Source organism: Emys orbicularis, chromosome 17, assembly GCF_028017835.1.
Source record: "Emys orbicularis isolate rEmyOrb1 chromosome 17, rEmyOrb1.hap1, whole genome shotgun sequence".
Classification (NCBI taxonomy): Eukaryota; Metazoa; Chordata; order Testudines; family Emydidae; genus Emys; species Emys orbicularis.
This window is the reverse complement of record NC_088699.1, coordinates 20796738-20818056: the sequence shown is the minus strand read 5'-3', so window position 1 is coordinate 20818056 and position 21319 is coordinate 20796738. Positions and strand designations below refer to the sequence as shown.

General features: G+C 45.0%; 1 protein-coding gene across 1 annotated transcript; it reads right to left on the bottom strand.

Annotated features, from left to right (window-relative positions):
- Positions 1 to 41: 41 nt before the first annotated feature.
- On the bottom strand, positions 42 to 20034 carry LOC135891030 (schlafen family member 11-like). Its single transcript, XM_065418518.1, has 7 exons — positions 19967 to 20034; positions 19326 to 19417; positions 15890 to 16009; positions 12690 to 13404; positions 9163 to 9964; positions 8501 to 8624; positions 42 to 688 (listed from the first exon to the last, which is right to left on the bottom strand). The coding sequence occupies exons 1-7, from the start codon at positions 20032 to 20034 to the stop codon at positions 42 to 44; spliced, it is 2568 nt and encodes an 855-aa protein (XP_065274590.1).
- Between the last annotated feature and the right edge of the window lie 1285 nt (positions 20035 to 21319).

Sequence of the window (21319 nt, the reverse complement as noted above, 5' to 3'; positions counted from 1 at the left end):
TAGAGGACAGGAATTCCAGACAGCAGTTACAGACCTCACGTTCAATCAGTTTGTGAGTGCACCACCGTCAGCTTTTTCGTACTTTGCGCTCTTCCATACAACAAATGAAGTTGTAAATTAGCTCTGGATGCCACACAGAGTAAAAGATTGTTCGAAATCTCCTCCTGTGTAGGGACTGGGTTGATACCGAACACGAAGCTCCTTTCCAGGCCAGAAAAGTGACGGATGCTGTCAAGAACAATGCCATATCCCAGAACGTCATCTGCTGTTGTAAAATCTGCATCCAGCTTGAAATTCTTCATCTCATTTTCCATTTTGGGCTGTAGCACGTGACGATATTTATCCTTCTTTTTCACTGTGCTGTACAGGATAGCAATGTCTTTCCCAGAGTAACCATTTTGGAAATATTGGAGACAGTTTTCAACCATATATGTTACTATTTCATCCTCCTCCAAGTTTCTTTCTACCTTAGAAACACCTGACAGGGGATGGGCACATTCGGCTTCATCCAACAACATTCTTAACCGCTGATGAGGAATATCTATTTGTTGATTTCTTACAATCGTCTCCATCTCTTGTGCCATGACGGCGTATATCTGGGTAGCATTCCGGACTCTTTTGATGAGCCACTCCTGAGGATATTGTTCTGATGGATGTGGAAGACCCAGGGCCGGCTCTACCATTTTTGCTGCCCCACGCAAAAAAAAAAAAAAGCCACTTGAAAAAAACCGCCCCAAGAATGGATGGAATGCCGCCCCTTAGCATGTGCCGCCCCAGGCACGTGCTTCCTCCGCTGGTGTCTGGAGCCGGCCCTGAGCGCAGGCAGTCAGCTCCTCATACGGTGGAGTGAGGGCTCCAACTTTCCACACTACGTATGAGAGTGCGGGTTGGTGAACAGAGCTGTGATACTGGGAGGGGGACGAGTGGGGACACAGAGGAAAACGAGGGTAATGTAAATAACAGAGGCAAAGATGAATACAAACTGGAGGAGTGAGAAGGAGTCTGAATATGTACTGGGGAGGGCTAACATGTATTGGAGCAGACCGTGCTGTTAAGGCACATGCCCACATTGGAAGCACTGTGAGGCTCCATCCCACACACACATCAGGGGAGATCCAAAAGGCCATGGGTCAGTGTGTGACAGGGTGCTACGCAGAAAACTGCTTAGCCAACCCTCTGTCACTCCAGCTCCAATTAAGGGAGGTGAATTGGAGCTGGGTAGATCACCTGGCCCTGATTGGGGAAGCTGGAACAGCTGTTGCCTCATCAGGCTAGGGCTGGATAAAAGCCCCAGGGGGAAGAAGCTGGAAAGAGGGAAGCTGCAGTTTTGTGGAAAGGCAGTGAGGGGAAGCAGAGAGAGAGAGAGCTTGTCCCCCTCTTGCCTGTTAGTGGACTGTAAGAAGGGGACTATGTGTATGGTGGAAAGGTGGTGGGAACACAGCCTGTAAATAAAAGCAACAGGTGAGCACTGCACCAAGGTCTCTGTGTGACTTTCTCAGCCCAGCGGGGCAGGAGGGCTCTGCAGGGACCCCATTAAACGTGGGGGCTTGTCCAGGATCTGTGCCAGAGCAAGAGTTTGGCAGCCTGAGATGGAAGAAGAGACCTTGCAGTGGCTGATCAAGCAGCAGGAAGAGCTGCAGAAGGCAATGCAAACCTTTCGGCAGTCCCAGCAGCTGGAGAAGATGGCCAACAGAGGAGCCTGCAAGACTTTATTCGGGAGCAGCCCACCGTTCAACAGCAGCTCCTCCAGAAGGTGGTGAGTCCCCCGGTAGGGGACGGCATGCGGACACGGGGCTTGGGACTATGTAAAATGGGCCCCACAGATGACCCTGATGCCTTTCTAGGCACTTTTGAGCGGGTAGCTATGGGGGCAGGATGGGACAGGGCAACCTGGGCCCTGGGGGTGGCTCCCTACCTGGCTGGCGAAGCCCAAGCGGCCTATATGGCCCTGAGTGAGGAACAGGCCAGGAGCTATGACACGGTAAAAGTGGCTGTCTTAGATCGTGTGGGACTGTCGGCCAAAAAATATTGCCAGCACTTCCAGGCGGCGAAGTGGACAGGGGGGTTGAGGTCCTGGGCTTTCGCCCAGAAATTAATGGACTGGGCCACCCGATGGTTGAGCGCTGATGCCCAAACTGTAGAGGAGATTATGGATGCGCTCGTCCTGGAACAGTTTTTACAAAGCCTCCCCAAGAGGACCAGGGTGTGGGTGAGATGACACCGACTGGGCACAGTGGAGGCCGTGGTAAAGCTGACAGAGGAGTATGTGGAGGCAGACTCCCCCAGGAAGGAGGGGCACCCCTATAAGGACAAGGACTGTGGGAGAAACCCCAACTGGGAAGGGTCTGGAGAAAAGGCGGGAGACCAACCGGGGAGCTCCCACTGGGACCAGGCAACTTGTCTGTTGGCAGTGCGGGCGAGTGGGATATAAAAAGCAGGACTGCCTGGATATGAACTGCAGTTTTGTGGAAAGGCAGTGAGGGGAAGCAGAGAGAGAGAGCTTGTCCCCCTCTTGCCTGTTGGTGGACTGTAAGAAGGGGACTATGTGTATGGTAGAAAGGTGGTGGGAACACAGCCTGTAAATAAAAGCACCAGGTGAGCACTGCACCAAGGTCTCTGTGTCACTTTCTCAGCCCAGCGGGGCAGGAGCCAAGGAGGGCTTTGCAGGGATCCTGTTACAGTCAGATTCATACACCAGCAGAAGGGGAGTTTGGAGGGTAGGGGGGCTTGTACCTCCTCTATTCATGGGCTGGCAGTTGCACAGTTTTACACCTGTGGTACTTACACCTGCCTATGGCTCCTTTGTGGCTGTTTAGCTGGTACAAAGGCCTATAGGGCAACAAGGAATCAATTCTGTTGTGCCTTAAGAAGACATAATGTCTCCTTGAGCTCCCTGGAATGGAAGGACAGTATTCCCATTTAAATTTATGGTACAGTAGTAGGATATAGTATGCAATGCCCCCTCATGCCTGGCCATCACAACTGGAGGACCTTGTCTTGCATTCTCCTCATCCCTCTCTGGGGTGACTAGTACAGAATAGTTTGCTAACAGAGTGCAGGTGTAACCCACACACCTCCTACCCTGGGTGTGGTGTTCTGTCCCATCTAGAGAGACCATGTAGAGAGAGATTAATGAGTCTGCTCTACAGCCTTAGGTAAGGGCCACATGGCTTTTAGCTCATGCAGTAGAGGCTCATGTACTAAGCTCCAGAGGCCCCAGGTTCAATCCCACCTGCCGACGACTGGGGTCTGTTGGTGTTACAAGTGGGGGCTTGTCCAGGATTTAAACTGGGAAGTCTCTGAAGCTCGGGACGCACTTCCTCAGCTAGGGGAAGTATATAACCCACACGCCTCCTGGGTGTGGTGTTCCGTCCCATCTAGTGGCACCGAGACCACTTAGAGAGAGATTAATGAGTTTGCTACAGCCTTAGCTAAGGGCCAAGTGGCTTTTAGCTAGGGCTGTCGATTAATCGCGATTAACTAAAAAAAAATTAACTGATTAAAAAAATTAATCGTGATTAATCGCACTGTTAAACAATAGAATATCAATTGAAATTTATTAAATATTTTTCAATCTTTTTCTACATTTTCAAATGTATTGATTTCTATTACAACACAGAATACAAAGTGTACAGTGCTCACTTTACACTTATTTTTCAATTCACCTCATAAGTACTGTAGTGCAATCTCTTTATCGTGAAAGTGTAACTTACAAATGTAGATTTTTGTTGTTGTTGTTGCATAACTGCACTCAAAAACAAAACAATGTAAAACTTTAGAGCCTACAAGTCCACTCAGGCCTACTTCTTGTTCAGCCAATCGCTAATACAAACAAGTTTGTTTACATTTATGGGAGATAATACTGCCCGCTTCTTATTTACAATGTCACCTGAAAGTGAGAACAGGTGTTTGCATGGCACTTTTGTAGCCGGTGTTGCAAGATATTTACATGCCAGATATGCTAAACATTCATATGCCCGTTCATGCTTGGCCACCATTCCAGAGGATGTGCTTCCATGCTGATAATGCTTGTTTAAAAAAAAAAAAAGCATTAATTAAATTTGTGACTGAACTCCTTGGGGGAGAATTGTACGTCTCCTGTTCTGTTTTACCCACGTTCTGCCACATATTTCATGTTATAGCCGTCTCGGATGATGACCCAGCACACGTTCATTTTAAGAACACTTTCACAACAGATTTGACAAAATGCAAAGAAGGTGAGATTTCTAAGGACAGATACAGCACTCAACCCACAGTTTAAGAATCTGAAGTGCCTTCCAAAATCTGAGCGGGACGAGGTGTGGGGAATGCTTTCAGATGTCTTAAAAGAGTAACACTCAGATGCGGAAACTACAGAACCCGAACCACCAAAAAAGAAAACCAACCTTCTGCTGGTGGCATCTGACTCAGATGATGAAAATGAACATGCGTCGGTTTGCTCTGCTTTGGATCATTATCGAGCAGAACCCATCATCAGCATGGACGCATATCCTCTGGAATGGTGGTTTAAGCATGAATGGACATCTGAATCTTTAGCGCACCTGGCATGTAAATATCTTGCGAAGCCGGCTACAATATGTTTTTTACAGTGCAAATATTTGTAATCAAAAATATAAAGTGAGCACTGTACACTTTGTATTCGGTGTTGTAATTGAAATCAATATATTTGACAATATAGAAAACATCCAAAAATATTTAAATAAATGATATTCTATTATTAACGGTGTGATTAATCGCGGTTAATTTTTTTAATCACTCGACAGCCCTTCTTTTAGCTCATGTAGTAGAGGCTCATGTACTAAGCTCCAGAGGCCCTAGGTTCAATGCGGCCCGGCAATGACCGGGGTCTGTCATTGTTACACAGGGACTGCAATTCTGACTGGCACTTGCACACTGAAGTGAAGCTCCTTGTACTTTTGTGACCTTGCATGCCCAGGCAGGGCCAAGCACACAGTGGCCCATACAGAGGAGAGCAGGGTGTATGTGTATCCCCAGGTCCTTTTCTGCAGAACTGCTACTTAGCCAGTCAGTCCCCAGCTTGTAGCGGTGCATGGGATTCTTCTGTCCTAAGTGCAGGACTCTGCACTTGTCTGTGTTGAACCTCATCAGATTTCTTTTGGCTCAATCCTCCAATTTGCAACTCTAATGGAATGGCCAGTGGTTCACCCTGAGATACACATATTTGGTTAGATTGGGGAGGTTGTGAAGGAGAGAAAGGCAGCAGAATGAGAAGCAAACTCAGCAATTTGTAAATGAAGATTTATTTCATGTGGTTTTACAGACAGATTCTTTATGTTTGAGACAAGTAATGTAGTTAGCATGGACCCATTTTAAATCCACGAAAGAAAACACCTGACATAGTAACAAATGTGATCTTAGCCTACAGTTCTCTAAATTTGAATCCAAGCGTGTATAAAAACATTTCATAGTTGCAGAAAATCAATAGTCTGATAGAAAATGGTAAATTATGTGCTACATAATCATGAATCTGGTTTATTATTTTTCTTACTACAATCTGGTTTGATTATTAGTCCACCAGACAAGAAAATCAGGCTGCAAATGATAGATCCATAAAAGAGGGGGGGAAATAGGACAGTAGTTGCGACCATCCTGCTGCCTGGCTGCGTGGAACAATCCAGGGAGCAGGCACCGTAATCCACTTAACTACCCCTCAAGAGGAAAGTTTGAGAGCAAGAGCTAGCTGCAGGCAGGTTCTCAGCAGGGAACCAGAAAGCAAAGTGGTGCCATTAGCAAAAATGCTGAATTCTTTGTCCTGTTGGAAAAATGCCACGTTCCCATGGCCTCAGAGTGACAGAATCCACAGGGCATTGGTAAGAGATGAACTGGGCAGTTCACACCTCTTAGAGCTATTGTTTTAGGCTGTCTGCAGACTCAAGCAGGCATCAGTGAATCTATTTACAGTGCACAAGTGTGAGGGCTGGAAAAGTTTTTTTGAAAAATGGGTAAAGGAAGGCGAAAATGAGTGAGTTCGAGACCTCCATGAAACCTGTTCGCCAACCCACTTTCTCACCCTCCTCACGGGGTTGTGACCCACAGACTGAAACCCCCGGGAAATAACACATTGCATTGTAAACGCTAATCTAGACCCAGGACACAAACCTTTGTTCCTATTTGAGCATTATGGAGGTTCTGCATTAGAATTTACAATTATGTTATTTAGTTTGCGTTAACTGGCAGCCAATTAAAACACAACCAAATATTCTAGACAAACACTTAATGCTGTCATAGTTCATTCCTATAAGGACAAGCACAAAGTAGCTTAAAACCAAAAAAGGCAATAAAGTCACTGCGCCAAATTCATTCCTGGAGTAAAACTCCATTCAGGCTGGGGCATAGAAGCCTGGATCTTGAACTGACTGTCAGGGGGGGTTCTATCTTCCACTCTCAAGTTATATCAGCAAGTCTGATAGTTTGATAATACCAGTTGAATGCAGCTGCCCAGAGGAGATCATTCCAGTGGACAGAAAGGTGGATTAGGCTCAAGCTAAGACCAAGACTTTCAATATGACATGGAATTCTTTGCAGAGCACAGTTGCTGAGAAGCCTCTGCTGTTGCATATAGATGCTCAGATACCAGTGATCGGGGGGCCATACAGCTACCTAGATAGATCGTTCTAGACCAGTAGCAGGTATTGCAAAGGTAGACATGATCATCCTAGGTACAGCGAGTTTAAGTGATCCAGGCAGGAGGTCACAAAGGAAGGGGTACAGATGGGAAAAGTTTACTGAAAGCTGTAGCTATTTGAGGATCAGAAGGATATCTAGCCTAACACATTTGTCAAACTGGGTGCAAGCTCCCAATCTAGGCTGACTCTAGTTAAACACAATGACTTCCCTTGAGTTTAATCATAACCTGATGTAAATCTTGTGCACCAACTCTTCTTAAAAAGAAAACCTTCCACACATTTTGCTAAATAACTCAGTTATCAAATTCCAAAAGATGTAGGCAATCACTGGCTATAGAACATAGATGTTGAATTAAAGAGGGAACCAAAATTCTGAATGAGAATGAAGAAAAGAGAACCCAGCAAAGACCCAAGACCCAGGGCTGTACTTTTCTAGTTAGTTGTGAATGTAAGTAGACCTGAATAAGCTTTCCCTCGCTCAAATATAAGTGCAAATTAATCAGTTTTGCTATTTATTTATTCCTAAATACAAATCAAGTAGAACTATGAGCCAAATGCAATAAGTGGTTTGGTTTGCGTTGCGTAACCAAACCAAACCTTTGTTTGCTCTCACAGGTTACCCTAAAAATGTTTCATGTAGCATCTTAAGTTCATCGTTCCAAGGTTCAAACCTAGGGTGAACTCCTAGCTCCATTGACTTAAGAGGGCTAGGATTTCACCCCTAATATTCTGAGGCTACCAAAGTTTCCTTGGGCCATACAGTCCTGTCCCATGCAAAATAACTTTCAAGGTTACATCACTCCAAACTTTCCTCCTCCAGGGTTCTCTGATTGCCTTGTAGCTTTCCATCTGGGCTGGCTACCTTGGGAGCTAACTGCTCTTGGAACCAACTGCAGCATCAAAGAATAATGTTGAAATCAAATATTTGAATTTGAAGTCCGCTCCAGTTGCTCAATAATATTAATGCTTTGTAATGTTCTAACGTCTCCCTCCAGAGGATTTCAAAGAGTTCTCCAAACTTTAAAGAAGCCACAACACCCCTGGGGAAGACAGGTCAGTATTGTCTCCAACACAAGGCAGAGACTAAGCTCTACATTTTCAAAACTGGCCTCTCATTTTGTATGCCCAGCTTTCTAAACGCAAGACCTGATTTTCAAAAGTGCTTAGCACCTAAAACTTCAGTAGGAGCTGTGGGTGATCAACATATCTGAAAACATGTCCATAGGGCCAAACATTTCTAAGCTAGGTATGTAAAATTTGGTTCCTACATATAAAAAAATCCTGTTTTTCAGAGTTGCTGAGTACCTGTAGCTCCTATTAACTTCCAGTGGAGTTTTGAGTGCTAACCACCTTTCAAAAAATCCAGTTATGTTTCTTTAATACTCTAAATATGGATGTAGGAGCCTAGGTATCTAACCCTGGGCACCTAAAAAACAACAACCCAGGAATCCAAAATCAGAAGCCACTTCTGAAAATCGGGCTCAAATGGTTTACTTGCACAGTGTAACCTTGGGGAAGTGGTAGGGTGAGGACTAGAACCCAGGAACTCTTCCAATCCCTGCACTCACTTATGTTGCCTACCACTCGTCAGTTCATTCCCATGCAACCAAAGTCTAAACAAGATGCTGCACTAGTCCATTATGGAAACTCTCAATGGCAGTTAGGACCCACAGTGGTTCAAATTGCCCATTGCCTGCTATGTAACTTTATTTCTGTTTATATTGTGCATCGACAGGTCTCAGGTAGTTTATTAGCTAGGGGGTGTGAAATGTCTCCCTTTGGCAAATTTGGAACCATGGGCCAAAAACCATATAATAAATATAGCTCATCTTCTATGCCAGGGTTGGACAAACTATGGCCCACAGGCCGGATCCGGCCTGTCGGGGCTTTAGATCTGGCCTGCGGGATTGCTACTCCTGTGTTGCCGCGGGCCCCGCGCAGCTCTGGGAAGAGGCCAGCACCATGTCCCTGCGGCCCCTGGGGAAGGGCGAGCAGAGGGCTCCCCGCACTGCCCTCGCCTGCGGCTACCTCCCCCGAAGCTCCCATTGGCCGGGAACGGGGAACCGCAGCCAATGGGAGATTCGGGGGAGGTACCCACAGGCGAGGGCAGCACACGGAGCCCTCTGCCCCTCCTTCCCCCAGGGGCCACAGGGACATGGTGCCGGCCGCTTCCTGGAGCGGCCAGGGCCAGGGCAGGCAAGGAGCCTGCCCTGGTCCCGGTGGCTGCGGCACACACCCGGAGCCGCTCCAGGTAAGCGGTGCCAGGCTGGAGCCTGCACCCCAACCCCGTGCCGCACCCCACACCCCTCCTGCACCCAACCCCCTGCCCTGAGCCCCTTCCTGCACATCGCACTCCCTCCCGCACCCTGAACCCCAACCCCCGCCCCAGCCCTATAGTCATGGCCCTACATGCAATTTCCCCACCCAGATGTGGCCCTCAGGCCAAAAATTTTGCCCACCCCTGCTCTATGCAGTACTTGAATCTTAGGCAAACCCAAATGGGTTATTAAACAACTCCTGAGTAACCACTGGGGATCTTTTCAAACAGCAAATGGAGGTGTAAATTAGCTCTGGATGCTACACAGAGTAAAAGGTTGTCAGAAATCTCCTTCTGGGTAGGGACTGGATTGACACCAAACACAATGCTCCTTTTTAGGCCAGAAAAGCGACGGATGCTGTCAAGAGTAATATGCTTTCCCTGTATTTCATCTGCCGCTTGGAAAACTATATTCAGCTTGAATTTCCTCATTTCTCTTTTTAATATGTCTTCATATTTTGTTGTATCTTTATCGGTTCTGCACAAAATAGCAATGTCTTTCTCTGAGTAGCCGTTTTGTAAATAGCTAAAACATTGTCTAGCCACATCATTTGCTATTTCCTTCATATTTAAGTTTCTTTTTATGGTATAATCACCTGATACATTGTGACCACATGTGGCTTTCCTTAACATGTTTTTTAAATGCACATAAGGAACATCTCCTAATTTTTCATCTTGTACAATCCTTTCCATTTGTCTTTTTATGTTGCCGTATATCTCCCTGGAATTACGGATCACTTTGGTTAGTGATTCCACAGGGTCGTGCTGACGTGCAGGTGGAAGACCAGATTTGTAAGGGTGACTTGTCTGTAAATAATCCAAGAAGATCCAGAAAACGCCAGGCTCATTATGACTTTGGGTGATATCTTCCGCCTTACTGTACCAAAGGCCATCCTCTGCCCGGAAATTCTGAGCTTCATCAACTACTATGTGTTTCACCTTTTCAAAGTTCTTGCTCATGAAAGTTACTCTTGTCACAGACTGGCAAATGCCTTTCCCTCTACAATATAAATAAAATATTTGATAAGATTTAGAGAAGTACTTTGCAGCACACACACTAATATTTATCAATTTAGATTGAATGATGTCAGTTAAATCATTTTTCTGTAGATTTGCAGCATACCAACAAAACAAATTCCCATCCCATTAAAACTTTGACTTTATTAAGAAAAAAACTGACTCTTACCAAGACTAATACATGCATCCCAGATACCCACATACCTTGAACACAGAATTATACCAGAAATCTGCACACCTCAAGTGTGTTATGTATAGGGCCCTACCAAATTCACGGTCCATTTTGGTCAATTTCACGGTCATAGGATTTTTAAAATTGCAAATTTCATGATTTCAGCTATTTAAATCTGAAATTTCATGGTGTTGTAATTGTACGGGTCCTGACCCAAAAAGAGGAATTTAGGGGGACGGGTAGCAAGGTTATTGCAAGGGAGTTGCGGTACTGCTACCCTTACTTCTGCTCTGCTGCTGGTGGCAGCGCTGCCTTCAGAGCTGAGTGGCTGGAGAACAGCAGCTGCTGGCCAGGATCCCAGCTCTGAAGGCAGAGCCGCCACCAGCAGCAGCACAGCAGTAAGGATAGCATGGTATGGTATTGCCACTCTTACTTCTGCACTGCAGCTGGTGCGATGCTGCCTTTAGAGCTGGGTGTCTGGCCAACAGCCGCCGCTCTGTGGCCGCCCAGCTCTGAAGGCAGCACAGAAGTAAGGGTGGCAAAACTGTGGACCCCCCCTAAAATAACCTTGTGACCCCCCCCACAACTTCCTTTAGGCCCAAATTTGAGAAACACTGGTCTCCCCAGTGAAATTGGGATAGTAGAGGGTAAAAGCCCATAAAAGACCGGATTTCACAGTCCGCTACGTGTTTTTCATGACTCTCAGTTGAATGTCCCAGCTTCAGGATGCCTGCTCAGATTTATGACAGATTAATTTTAGAAACTTGCTACATGCTTTTCACTGTTGCTTTTGATTATTTAGGACACACCATAAATCCAGGTTTCAGTTTTTCTCACAAACTCTACAAATTCTGGTTGGTGATGAATCGAAGACTCTGATCATCACAGGAAAGGCAAATTGAACTGGTATGTTATGAAGCCATGTGGTAATGAGATTTGATACTCTATGACTACAATTCCTCAAAGCATTTAAGCATGTGCTTAACTTTAATCCCATGCTTTAGTTCCATTGATTAACATGAAAATTAAAAGAAGGAAGACTTTAGAATGTTTATAAAAAAATCAATTTCAAATCACAATATTTCTAGAATTCTTGTGGGTTTGAAACTGAGGCTCTCTTCTTTGAAGAGAGGAGGGGGAGGAGTGATAAGGGGCTCCCACCTTAGCTTTTGTGGCTTTGACATGCAGGTGCTACACATCACTTCTTTGATAAACCCTAGAAAAAGAATAGCTTCATATCCTTTAACAAGGGGGAGGTGCCTGCTACTTGAGAAGACAAGCCTGTGGGTTGGTTGTATATGTGAGTGGCATTCCGGATCCTTTTGGTTAGCCACTCCTGAGAATATTGTTTTCTTGGCTGTGGAAGACCGCAGAAAAAAGTGTCGCTTGTTTGTAAATAGTCCAGGAAAATCCAGAGAATACCACGTTCGTGACCATCATTTCCTTCTGTGAGTTGCTTAGCCTTTGTGTACCAATCTTCACTATCCTTTGACTAGAAATTCTAGGCCTCATCAACTACTATGTGCCTAACTAATTGATTATAATACCCCTGAAAGAAGGTGAATTGGGTCACAGACTGGCAAATGTTTCTCTTTCTACCCAATAAAAGAGAACATTCAATATGATTTTGATGTGCGCTGATCCAGGTCCCGATTCAGTAAGGTACTTAAGAACGTGGCTAACTTTAAGCATGGGAGTAGTTACACCACCATTCTAGCACCAATGTAACCATTTGTATAGATCAGGCTCTCAGACATTTCAGCACTTTGTCAACACGACAACTTACTGAAACACCTGAACCCCATCGACAATAGTGTCTATACCATTGTGAGTGCTGGTGAGCTGTATCAGTGTTGGAATTCAGATATGTAATTTTGTACCATACATGCACCAAAGAGGGCTGCAACTTCTCCTAAACTGGAGCGCCTTGAAGTCTACAACAGTGGTTCTCAAACTAGGGCCACCGCTTGTTCAGGGAAAGCCCCTGGCGGGCCAGTTTGTTTACCTGCCGCGTCCGCTCCAGGCCAATGGGAGCAGCACGAAGCAGCGCGGGCCGTGGGACGTATTGGCCACCGCTTCCCGCAGCCCCCATTGGCCTGGAGCAGCAAACCGCGGCCACTGGGAGCTGCAATCGGCTGAACCTGCGAACACGGCAGGTAAACAAACCGGCTCGGCCCGCCAGGGGCTTTCCCTGAACAAGTGGCGGCCCTAGTTTGAGAACCACTGGTCTACAAAATAAAAGCAAGCAGGAGATGCACTGATTTTAGCACATCCCAGCTACAGCCTCTGCCAGCCAGGCTTCTGTACAACATCCAGCAGAAATCAGAGCTGACCTTCCCCAGTTTAGTCTCCAATGGAGCCTATCAATAGAAACCCAGCCGTACCTCCCCTAGAGGTGAATCCCCTCTGGTGTGCAAGAGATTAGCTGACCCACAGAGGTGCAGTTTCTACATCCATGTGCCAATGGAAGGATCAATCTGACATTTAATATTATTTAACTAAGGACACAGTTTTGAGTTACCTATAAAATGCTCACCTCACAAACTCTTTCAGCGGCTGGTTCTCACAAATGTAGAGAATCTCATCAGAGTGGCAGCAAAACATATGCCTTATCTTCTCGATGATCTTCAGGGCCACTATCGTTTTCCCTGTTCCTGGCAGGCCGTAGATAAACAGCTTCCTGCATTTGTGGAGATCTTTTGAAAGTATCTCATATTGTTTAACAGTGAGGAGATTGAAAAACTCACACCCAAGGCTGTCACTTAAAAAAGACCTAAAACCCAGTAATATTATCACAAGTGAGTTCAGTAATTTTGTTATATCTTTCTGGGATACATTGTAGCTAGCAGGGTACTTAACTTGCAAACCTAACTCAGTATTTCCCTCTTCATTGGTTCCAAGCTGTAGGAGATGGGGAATCACACACACTCTCTGAGTGTATCCCCCAACATTTACCAGTTTCTGTTTCAATGCACGAGCAGTTTGTCTTGCATATTCAAACATATTCACAGAACAGTCCTTCTCAGTGACCGTGTACAGTGTTGGGTGTTTTCCTGTGGCTATCAATAGAGCATCACAGACAACATGCTGATCCTTTTGCAATCCAACATCAAAAGCCCAGCTCCTTGAAAATATCAACAGTCCCTGAAAATCTTCCATTTGCTTGTTCATTAAATTCTCCAGCCCTGGATACTCGGAAAACAGCCCTTTGGTGAGGATTTCTGGTGTGTATGTTATTCTATTAGAATACACTAGAAAGTGAGAGAATTAGAAAAACATTAACAAATTTTATGACTATTTTCTTCTTTTGTCTTTGGTAAGACACTGCAATACCATTTTAAATTATTCCAACTGAATTTCTTGATGTTAAAAATGTTGGATTGGCAACCCTGGAGATCGAAGTCTTATTTTACACAGAACCAGTACAGCATGAGCAATAGCAAACAAGCTTTCCTGACACACTACCCCAACCCCCTGCCCATAATCACCCACCAGTGAGTCTCAACCATACTCTGTAGGGACCCTCCGTAGGGATGGGAGGGGATTTCAGACTCCATGGGCCACTAATACCGTGGCGCCTCTGCTCAGGGCATGTCTACACTACAAACCTAAGTCAACCTATGTTAAGTCGACTTACAGCCACTGCAGTAATTACTGTGGTGGTTCATGTCCACACAACCCTCCTTCTGTCGGTGGTGCACGTCCTCACCCGGAGTGCTTCCACCACCTGAAGAGGGGCAGGGGGAGCATTGAGAGGCTGGCTCTCGGCTCCGTGGCTGCCCCCAGGCTCCCCGCTGAGAGCCCGACTGCCCCCCTGGGCTCTTGGCTCCCCACCCCAGGGTGGGGCTATGTGCCTGGAGTCTGGGTGGCTCTCTCTTCCAAAACTGAAGGTAATGGTGCTATGGCTAATTCACATGGGGAGTCAAGGAAGCCACATCTCCATACAACAGAATTAAAAATTTTGTTAAAGTTAATGTTTAAAATCAAATATACGCAGGTTAAGAGGGAAGATACTGTACATCTGGGGTCAGGCTTGAGTTATGAGGGATTACGAGTATTGGTTACAAGGTTCACGAGATACACTGCTTAACATCCACTGGGCCAACTCCTGGGTTGGTGTGAATTAGCATAGCAGCATTACCTTCAGTGCTGGAAGATGTGAGACGAATGAGGTGGGAGACTGCAGAAAGAGAAAAGATGGTCTGATAGTTGGAGGAAGTTGACTGCTGCCCTGAGGACTTGGGTTCTATCCCTGGTTCTGCCACAGACTTTTAATATGATGTTGGCCAAGTCACTTAATTCATAATTTTCCACAGGTGGCCACCAAACTACGTATTCCTCATTTTCTGGGTGCCCAGTTTGGGACACTTTGGGCCTGACTTTTAAAAGTGCTGAGCACTCATAACTGCAACTGAATTCAGTGGGAGCTGTACATGCTTGGGTCACCAAATTCCAACTCAGTGCTTGTTCTTCCAGGTTCCCATGAGCTTTAATCCTGCCTCTGCCACTGACTCATTGCATGTCCTTGGGTGAGCTGCTTTGTCACTGGATTACTGGAGCATCCTGACTTTCTTACAAGCACTCCGACAAACTATTATTCCTCTGTAAATTTATAAGAGAAATTCATTATTTATGATTATTTACTGTCCTGTTTAAAACAGTTCACTCAGCCAGTCAGGGAGTGGAAAGAACAACATTTGACATAGGTGTTAAATCATACATTGTGAATAACAAAATTGAACAATGAATAGTCAATATGAACTGATTATAAATAACCCAGAGTCTAAAATTTATTCATTGTAGCTATTTGGCAGATAGTTATAAAAATTGAATGTATTCATAGAAATGAGGAAAGGTTCAGGAACAATTCATTACCCTAAAAAGCGCCTAAAGGCAATCAACATTATTATTCCATTTAGTTCAACCAACTGTAAAAGGTACATCAAAAAGTGAATAACGTGCAAATACTAAGGAAATCCAGCAGACCAAAACTAAATTCACATATTAAGTGTCTGACACCCCAGAGGCTGCAGGGAATTCACACTTGGATTTTAGGGACAGCCACTTAACACAGTAATTCTGTAGAACCCACAGCTTTCTTGTGTGAAAAATGAAAAATGTTGGAATAAATATTAAACTTCACATAGGATCACACATTTACATAAATTAGCCATGGTGAGGGAAGGTTGGCAGAGAGCTAAGGAGGATTCAGATAGGTCAGTGTTAAGACATACCAATTGGTCTGCTTTAACCAATGTATATGTCCCCATTGCCTTTAGCAGGGGCGGCTCCAGGCACCAGCGCTCCAAGCGCGTGCCTGGGGCGGAAAGCTGCGGGGTGGGGGGCGGCCTGACGGTTGGCGGATTCGGTGGCATGTCTGTGGGAGGTCCGCCGGTCCTGCGGCTTCGGCGGCAATTCGGCGGCGGGTACGCTGAAGGCGTGGGACCGGCAGACCTCCCGCAGGCATGCAGCCGAATCCGCACTACCAGCGGACCTCCCGCAGGCATGCCGCCGAGGGCTGCCTGACTGCCATGCTTGGGGCGGTGAAATACATAGAGCCGCCCCTGGCCTTTAGTCCTCAATTCGTCAAAAAGCATGTGTTCTACATACATAGAATATATTTTTTTCTATTAAGTTTTAATAATTTCTAAACTGGATGCTTCAATCATTATGTCAATCAATGTCCAGATGCCAGAAATAGACTAATAAAAAACATTACAAACCAAAGAGACATACTTGGAAATAGAGATTTTCGCAGATCAGATAGACACGTGAGGCCTTTGTTGGAAAACACGGTTTTGGAGAGTGGGGACGCACCAGACACACTGAGCTCAGTCTTCAGAACTTCAGCTAAATCTGAAATCTCTTTAAAAGTAAATTAAAGGTAATATTAATACACTTATTTCACTCCATCACCACCATATGAATTTTTACCCAGCATGCTCTAAGCTGCTCTCAGAATTGCTGTGGGTTTTGCATGGTAAATGCACTGGCCTAGTATGAGCACCATGTGGAAACTCTCAAAATGAGATGCGATTATTTATTTTAACTGAAGGTTCTTATTTGGGTACCCAGCCACAGCAGTAGTGTCCTTTCACTTTAGCGAGGCTGAGATGATAGAATAATTCTGTTACATACTGGAGATATGGAGACACTTAGGTAGGGTTTTGATTGCAAGGTCTTGGGTCCCCTTATGCCTATGGTAGCAAGTAGGGGAAGCAAGGCAGGAAAGGTCATTAGCAAGTGTAAATCAGAACCAAGCTATCTGATTTCATTCCCATTGGTTTCTTGTTTAATTATCTCTCAGGAGTGTGAACTTGGAAGAAAAGGACTTTGATCCATGCTGACAAAGAGAAGGCTGGTCGTCAATAAGGTTTCCACCATTTGTGATGTGATTAAGGATAAGGGACCTCCCCAGTTTTGCACATGTAGCTGAAATTGAGTTGGATGATACTGCAAGGACCTATATTGGCACAGAATGTGTTTACCAAGTATTCAATAAATGCATGCTCTTTGCAACCGACCTAAAGGGTAGGAGAGCACTCTCATGTCATTCTACAGGATTCCAGTTTGTTCTCCCTTGTGTTCAGTGTGTGCATAAAGCCACTAGGAGGGTTAATGAGGAAATGTGGGCTGTGGTATCTTCTCTATGGCTTTCTCATACTGTCTCTTCCAATTCAGATGATGTGGTTGTTGTGTTTCCCTGCATCTGGTTGATATTAGGACATGGATGAGAGACTCAATCCAGATAAAACAGTTATCAGATGTTGATAAGGTGGGAACGCAACTGGAATTTTGGACAAAGACTCTTTCTGCCCCTGTGAGGCCATGTTTTTGCTGTTGCCTTTGTATAAATGTGTTTTTACATCGAGAGAGCTATCTTGAGTTAGCTATCTTAGTATAAAGACACCTATTTTAGTAATGAAGACATAGCTTAACAGATGTTGTTTGTCCACTGTTTGCTATTCTTGTTTGCTGCTTGGGCGTCTGGTTAGATTGCCAGTCACAGCTGGAGGGTTAGCCAAAACGGCTTCCTCTGCTTGCATCTAACCAGAAGGTTGACATCTTATCTTTTGGTTGTGACTCTCACTACCATGATTTGTGATTCTGTCACCTCAAGAGTGGGTGTCTACAGTGTGCTGCACCTTAAATCAAGCCAGAAACTGAAGGCAGTGGAGAAAGGATAAGTCGCCTTCTTCCATGGCGTATTTTGCTGTGAGCATATCACACAGCCTTGTCTTGCTGTCTCTGGGTTTCCAAGTGGAGTTTAAGGTGTAGCTTTTGACCTATAAAGTCCTAAATGGCATGCGACCTCCCAAACTGAGAGACACTTCTCACCTCAGGCCACACCACCAGAGCTCAGACTGGTGTAGGCATCTGAGTCTCATGACAGAAATCAGAGGGGGTGGCTGGCAAGGTATTCCCTATGCGGGCTTCTCAGTTTTGGAACTCGCTCCCCAACCTTGGTTCAAAATAGCCCATATTTGTTGATCCTTCAGGGCATGCTGAAAGGCTCATTTGTTCATTGGGGGTGTGGGGCTTCAGAGGGCAATCTTGCTAGAGAGGAACTATTTAATGAGGGTGGAGTATTTTTCGTATGCTGTAAGAATTTTAGTTATTTACTGCCCTATACCATGTGATTGGGATGAGGGTTTGATTTTATATTTGATTCCCTCTGTTATTTTTTTAAATGTTAAGGATATCTAGAGCTTGGGAAAGACACCTTCTATTTATTCCTAGAAATTATAAATGGTAATAATAATAAAAGACTTCTGTAGCCTCCACTCCCAGATTCTCCCTTAGCTCAATAATGTTCAGTAATAAAGTGGAAGTGGTCTGAAACACCTGTGCAAACAAGAGAAACCAACTGGCTGTATACACAGTGTTGTCTCATGAGCACAGTAAACAAACTGGTTTTTCAAATGTGGTAACCTTGGTTATAAGTTATAACAAAAAAAAAGTAAAATAAATTCTGACAGACATGTGAATTTTAACTTGGCAGTGTCACTTTAAGAAAAGTGTTCTGAGGTTGGAGCACCATTGACTTTAAATTTTAGGATCACTTCCGTGTCAAGCCACAAGTGGTGCTACCATGCTACAAATACTGATGTTAATTTTGATATGGAAAAAATAAACTATGATATTTTTATTTTTAAAATAATTTGACCTGGGTCAGATGTTGTCATCAGGTCCATCCAGTCCTTGGCCATCAATCTTTCAAACCGGTCATCCTTCACAATCCATGAGTCAGGATTATGCAAAAACACAGCACAACAAAATGGCTTAATTTTCACAGCACATACATAGCCATACAAGTTTCCCGTATTATCCTGTACATTCAGGATTTTAGGGACAACAATCAGTTCTGGCCGAGAACTGCAGAAATGTAAGACGTGCCGCACCTTCTGCCTGCCACGCTCTACTATCCTGAGTAATTCATTGTATGTTACATTCTCTTTTCTACAACCAACAACTTTCCTCTCATCATCCACTCCAAAAAATAAATATCCCCCCTGTGTGTTTGCAAAAGCAGAGATATACTTTGGTAATTTGTCTTCAATGTCTTTCTGGATGATGTTCAGGTTGTCTGTTGAAGCAAACTCTTTATAGTCAACACGCGTTGACTCAGAGAAGTTCAGCTTCTCACCCTGGGTGAGGTGCTGTACATTAAAAATATTTTCAATAGAGTCATGTTCTTCCTCAACACCATTCAGTACAGCTCTCTCAGCTCCTTGCTCTGTCTCATCAGATCTTCTCCGGGAACACTCTTTCTTCCTTTTGAAAAATTGTGCAGCAACACTAGAATTCATGAGTTTAACAGAAGTGCCACATCTTTGGTACAAGCCTGTTTTCAGGCTGCAAATCTGAGATGAAGATGAAATATCAGATGAAGATGAAACTTCAATTCTCCATGATTTAACGAAGATTAAAAGTTTGCTGTTTTGCTTAATGCTTTCAAAGTAGTCTGCAAACATTTGAGATGGAATAAGTTCTGTAAGGGAATCTTCTATATCCTTCCCAAGTCCATCTCCTTCATTGTAGCCCTCATTTTCAATCTCTGCCTCTATCAAACCTCCTCCTGAGTTCAACAATGCACACGCTGCTTGGGAGATATTATCTCTTTGTTTCTTCTTGCTGTATTGTTTGTTCCTTTCCTTCCTGTATGTCTCACCAAAAATTACTTTTCCAACTTTTACAACCACATCAGGATAGTTAGTGTTCAGGTCAACACATGGATGCTCCTCCTCCATGGCCATCCTGTGTCTGAAACAAGAGAAAGGATAATTCTCACTTAAAACAATAGGTGTGGGCAGCAAGAGGACACTACCTGGATGTCCCATGAAAGTACCTTCTTCTGAGGAGGTACATTAGCAGGTAAACCTCTCACTCTGATGGGGTCATTTTATTTTTAATTCTAATGTTATTAAAATGCAATTATAAATAATGCAGCTATTCACATATGGCCAAAGTGAAAAAAAAAATCTTTGTATAAAATTATTGTAACAAAGAGACCAAATGGAAAGGATGCAAAGCCAAGACGCTGGTTAAGGGTTATAAAATCTATTGCCTAGGGAGTTCGATCTACTGAAACAGTGTTGGAATTATTCTGGATGAAACCATGCAGAGGGATGTGATAGAGGTTACCAGAAGATGAGACCTACTGATGAGTGTTAAGCTGTGTTGAGCAAGAGGTAACTATCCTTATAGTAAGTGGGTACATAGGCACCGGCTTCCTCATTTCCCTGGGGTTATTTGACCCCCCGCTCTATCCCAGGCTCCGCCCCCACTCCACCCCTTCCCCCAAGACCCCACCTCTGCCCCGCCTCTTCCTGCCCCACCTCTTCCTGCAAAGTAGGGGGACCATAGGACATGTAGGGCATGGCTCCCTGGTCTGCCCAGTTCTGGCACCGGTGGCTGCTTTACACTCCTAGGGTGAAATCCCGGCCCCACGGAAATTAATGGCACAATTCCTTTGCGGTGTAAAGTGATCTTGGTGTAAATGAGACTCAGACCCAATAAACACCAAGAGACAAAATGCTGCTCTCGGTAACATAAATTCTCGACTTATTGCAATGACGTAACAGATCTTACTCCAGTATTCCTGAGCTGGGGATTTGCCCACGAGTTTCTACCTTAGATTTTGGATCTACGAGACAGCAGTTTGAAATCACTAATGGGATTAATAAGAATTGAAATATACACCGCAGGCACATACCCGTGTCCCGGGGGGGCTGTCTGCGCTCCTCCCCCACAGCCCGGGAGAAATGAGTCTGACCTTGTGTCTGTTTCTCTTCTGAGTTTGCTCTGCTGAAGCAGACAAGGAGACTCTATGAACTGATCTAAACTTCCCGCCTCCCAAGCGCTGAAAGAAACTTCCTGTCCTAAGTTTATTTCACTACCTGCCCCACTCCGTGTCCCTGCTGCTCTGCCCCTGGGTCCTAGTGCTACTGATTTGATTAGACAGGGTGGAGTTTGCAATACAAAGACAAAACAGGATCACTCAGAAGTGTGGACCCACAGTGCTGAAGGAGATGGGGAGTTAACCTTGAAGAGGTATGTTTCATTCACCTTTTGAGTGCTGCACAGAGAGGCCCCTCTAGCAGTAGGAACATAGTCCAGGGAGCCAGGAACTGCTGAGTTCTACCGATAGATAGGTGGATAGAAAACTGGCTAGATTGTCGGGCTCAACGGGTAGTGATCAACGGTTCGATGTCTAGTTGGCAGCCGGAATCAAGCAGAGTGGCCCAGGGGTCGGTCCTGGGGCCGGTTTTGTTCAACATCTTTATTATCTGGATGATGGGATAGATTGCACCCTCAGCAAGGTTGTGGATGACACTAAGCTGGGAGGAGAGGTAGATATGCTGGCGGGTAGGGACAGGATCTAGAGTGACCTAGACAAATTGGAGGATTGGGCCAAAAGAAATCTGGTGAGGTTCAACAAGGACAAGTGCAGAGTCCTGCACTTAGGACGGAAGAATCCCATGCACTGCTACAGGCTGGGGAACGACAGGCTAAGCAGCAGTTCTGCAGAAAAGGACCTGGGGATTACAGTGGATGAGAAGCTGGCTATGAGTCGGCAGTGTGCCCTTGTTGCCAAGAAGGCTAATGGCATATTGGGCTGTATTAGTAGGAGCATTGCCAGCAGATCGAGGGAAGTGATTATTC